The sequence below is a fragment of the Mastomys coucha genome, unplaced genomic scaffold (assembly GCF_008632895.1).
Source record: "Mastomys coucha isolate ucsf_1 unplaced genomic scaffold, UCSF_Mcou_1 pScaffold23, whole genome shotgun sequence".
Taxonomy (NCBI): Eukaryota; Metazoa; Chordata; class Mammalia; order Rodentia; family Muridae; genus Mastomys; species Mastomys coucha.
The window spans coordinates 105,164,822-105,168,829 of NW_022196906.1; the positions used below are offsets into that span (position 1 = coordinate 105,164,822).

A 4,008-nucleotide genomic window follows, 5' to 3' on the forward strand; every position below is an offset into this window, starting at 1 on the left:
AAAAAAAAAAAAAAGCAAACACACACGCCATCCCTGTTCTGGCTACAGTTTTACAGAATATTTCTATTTTTAATTTCAAGTAAATATGTAGTAACTTCTATAATAAACATTTATTTAAGCTGGCTATAAAAGTAACTATTCACCTGAAAAGATTCAACCACAAAAACTTCATTGCAAATATTATACAGATACTCCTCACAAACCTTGGAAAGTTAACATTTTGCTAAATAGGTTATCACTGTATAGCTCATATTCTGAGAAATGACCTGGTGCAATTTCAAAAGTGAGGAGGAAAGAAACTTACCGATAACCTCAGAACACCAAAGTTGGCAAAATCATAAATGAGTATCTGGTAGAACAGCTCTTCACTGAAAATAAAAATGAAAGACTTTAAGAAAAGTGACTCTGTGCTTAAAGCTGAACAGTAAGGGCAGAATGGGACAAAGATGCTGCTGCCTGGCTAAGGAGGGCCTCTCTACACAAAGGACTGGGATGCTTCACGCTGACTCCTGCCAGGACTCTGCAGCCATCCCTCCTGGACAAGGTTAATTACTAAGTCTGGCTAATCTCCTCACTAGTGCTGTAAAAGGTTTCAGACACTGGCAATGAATTTTAAGACACTGTCTGCTTACTGTTCCCCCAGTTAATGAAGAGCACTCGAGCTCACCTTTGACAATTCACCATTCAACACCACAGGGTGTAGTGTTTGCCTAGCACACGAAGGCCTGGGTTCTACCCTCACCACCACACAAAGTGTGTAGGTGAAAACATTTATGGAGGACAGAAAGGGTCCTTTCTGAATCATCAGAAACAAACCCTAAGGCTGAATTATCCTGCATTGATTGGGGTGGGGGTGGGGACAGAGGGATAGGAGAAAAGGTCTTGCTATGTTGCCTGACCTGGAACTTACAATCGTTCTTTACCTATACTTGACAAGTGCTGGATTGCAGGTGTTTGCCCCATGTCATGGTTTGGATATGCTTGGCCCAGGGAGTGACACTTTTTGGAGGAGCAGCCTTGTTGGAGTAGGTATGTCACTGTGGGCATGGACTTTAAGACCCTCAACCCAGCAGCCTTCAAATGAACATGTAGAACTCTCAGCTCTGCCTCCAACATGCCTACCTGGATGCTGCCATGGTCCTCCCTGGCTTGATGATGAAAAACTGAACCTGGGAACCTATAAGCCAGCCCCAATTATATATTGTCCTTATGATGTTGCCTTGGTCATGGTGTCTGTTCAAACAGGAAAACCCTAACTAAGACACATGCCCACATCTGGGAGTGTACTGATGTTTAAGTTAGTATGTTGCACTGCTTGACAATAATTCAAGAACAGCTATTAAGTAAGTATACTGAATTACTAATTAAAGCCACATGTTCTTTGTCATATGGAAATCCTAGCTTATAGTATAAATATATAAACAAAGTACATGTGGGTACAGCATGTAGAAAGAAGAACAGGAAGGCTAAGTACTGGGGACGAGAATGGACTAAGCTCAGGTAAATGACGCCAGCCATGAGAGGCCATGGAGTTCACTGTCTTCTAGTTCCAATACTATCATCATCTGAGATTTGCTACACTCAATTATTTTGGATTTCAGATTAGGGATGTCATGTCAGTAAGAAGCCGAAGGTCGGGTTCTAGCCTTGACTACCACTGTAAGATCAAAGAAGCTGCACACAGGTGAGCTGTGGGACATTCAAGTCACACAGTCATGAGTTCGAGAAAAGCCAAGGCAAGGAGAAGTTCCTAACAACCCAACACATGCACAGTTGTGACTGGAATGCCAACGCTCCACCATGGAGTGTACCATGGGGTGCGACTGACAGAGCAAGGCTGTAAGAGCAGAACTAGCTGTGGCTGAGCTCTCTGCCCCGGACTGCTGAGGTCATGAACCCAGCTGCCTCCTGCTCCAGCCGTGGCAGCCAGGAGGCACTCTGATCACAGCCTTTCCTACCACAACAGACTGCATCTCCTCAAAAATGGAGCCTAGATAAACTTATCTTCTTGTAAGTTGCTTCTTGCCATATATTTGGTCACAGAAATGAGAAAAGGAGCTAATAAGCTGAACGAGCAATGGTACTCAGCACTATGCCCTAAAGGTCCCCAACTCAAGAAATCACCCTGATTTCTGGAGCAGGTACGTGCCAGTAGTGAGCTTTAGGATGGTGGCTGCTTCTAGATTAGAGATGGCAAATAAATTTGTAGTTCATGTACCATGTCCATGCAGTGTACAGTGTCTGTTCTATTTAGAAGACCAAGAAGTACCTTAAGGTCACAGAAAGACTTAGAAGTCCCAGAGTATATAAACGATACGTAGTGGACACAAGGCGGCGGCATCCTCCCATATACATCATCTATTGAAGGATATATTTACTAAAAGTCCCTGGAAATAATTAAGATGTTCCCAGGTATAAACAGGGTAAAAGACATATAAACTGTGTATAAACTACCTTCCTACGTTGTGTAATACCTGATTTTGGTGGCTGCATTCCCATGCCAGGGAGAGGCATGGACTTCCCTCTACTGCCTCTCCGCAACTCTGTTGCACATATGAGACACCAGATCTCTAACTACATGAAGCAAGCCATTAACATCTGGTCTTTAGCTAATGTTCCTAAGTGCTGAACCAAGAGTTGGGCTTCTCAAGTTATTTATCTCCACAAAATTCCAATCAAATTGAGTCTTACTAATCTGTAGGTCAGATTCATGAAATACAGAATAGAAAAGAAATTTCCCATTATGTAAATGGGAAACGGTCAACCCTGGATTTGAACTCATATCTAGCCTCTCAAGGCTATATCCTTCCCAGCCACTTCACCTGCTCCTCCACCCTCCAGCACTGGTGCCTGTCCCCAAAGACTGCCCTTCCCGTGGCTCTGCTGCGTTCTCATATAGGTTTACCTGAGCTTGGTAGTGTTGAGGAGGTATAGCTTGGTGTGGTGCTGGGCCAAGGCCCACTGCGGATTCACACAGCCCACAAAGGAATGGTTACGGAGCATCTCCCGAAGAGCTAGAAACAAGCAAACCATGTAAGTAATGGCATCGTACTAAAGACCTCGTCACACCTCAAGTCCCACACAAGCAAGGATACATCAACTCGGTTCCTGTTGAAAGAAACCAAATATGGAATGATCTACACACAATCTACCTCAAGATGCTAAAAGGTGAAAGATTTATATAATCTAAAGAGAAACCAGACCTACAGAGTCAACTAACTTAGGACCATGGGGGCTCACAGAGCCTGGGCCACTAACCAGGGAGCATGCAGAAGCTGGACTTAGACCCCCTATACATTTGTGACAAATGTACAACTTGTTTTTCATGTGGGTCCCCTAACAAGTCAGGCAGGGGCTGTCTCTGTCTCTGTTCTCTGCTATTGAATCCCTTTCCTCCCATCTCAAATGCCTTATTGGGTCTCAGTGGGAGAGGATGTGCCTAGTCCTGCTGGGATTGGAAGTTCTAGGGTGGGATTGTATCCAAGGGAACGGTGTAATGGGGGAAGGGATTTGTAAAGGTGGAACTGGGAAGAGAGGAGGGAGGGGGGTACTGTGATGGGGATGTAAACTGAATAAAATAAAGATATATATACTAAAAGGCTAAGGGTCAAAGTGAAAGGCAAAGTGGGAAGCCAGAGATGGGACAAGAAGCCAGCTTTGCTGGGAAGTGAGAGGCGTCTCCAGAGTTGGGCGTCAGCATTTACAGGCTGTGGCAGGGTAACAAGGACACGGTAAGAACTGTGTGAAACGGGGAGCCTGACAGATTCATATTCACTGTTGGAGCTGAAATTCCAAGGACTGCACCTCTCGCATAAACGGAAGCAATACCCATGTCTATTCAACCACTTGATGTCTTTGTGTTGACAATAAAGAAAGGAGAGAAGACCTTGACATCCTGGGTGTAAAGCCATCAGCTGATCTTAGAGTAGTTTAAAGGTGGGTTACTGTAGGAAGCCACTTCATAAGCACATCGCCATTACAAAATGGCGATGACATTTGGCTTGCCGT

At 44.3% G+C, this 4,008-nt stretch overlaps 1 protein-coding gene across 2 annotated transcripts in view; it reads right to left on the minus strand.

Moving 5' to 3' along the window:
- Mlh1 (mutL homolog 1) overlaps nt 1–4,008 on the minus strand; it is a 42,769-nt gene that overhangs the window by 5,088 nt on the left and 33,673 nt on the right. For both annotated transcript variants that reach the window (XM_031344260.1, XM_031344261.1), the window contains exons 14-15: nt 2,906–3,014; nt 305–368 (exon numbers count right to left, since the gene is read on the minus strand). In XM_031344260.1, the coding sequence (XP_031200120.1) occupies nt 305–368; nt 2,906–3,014 (173 nt within the window). The remainder of the gene's footprint in view (nt 1–304; nt 369–2,905; nt 3,015–4,008) is intronic.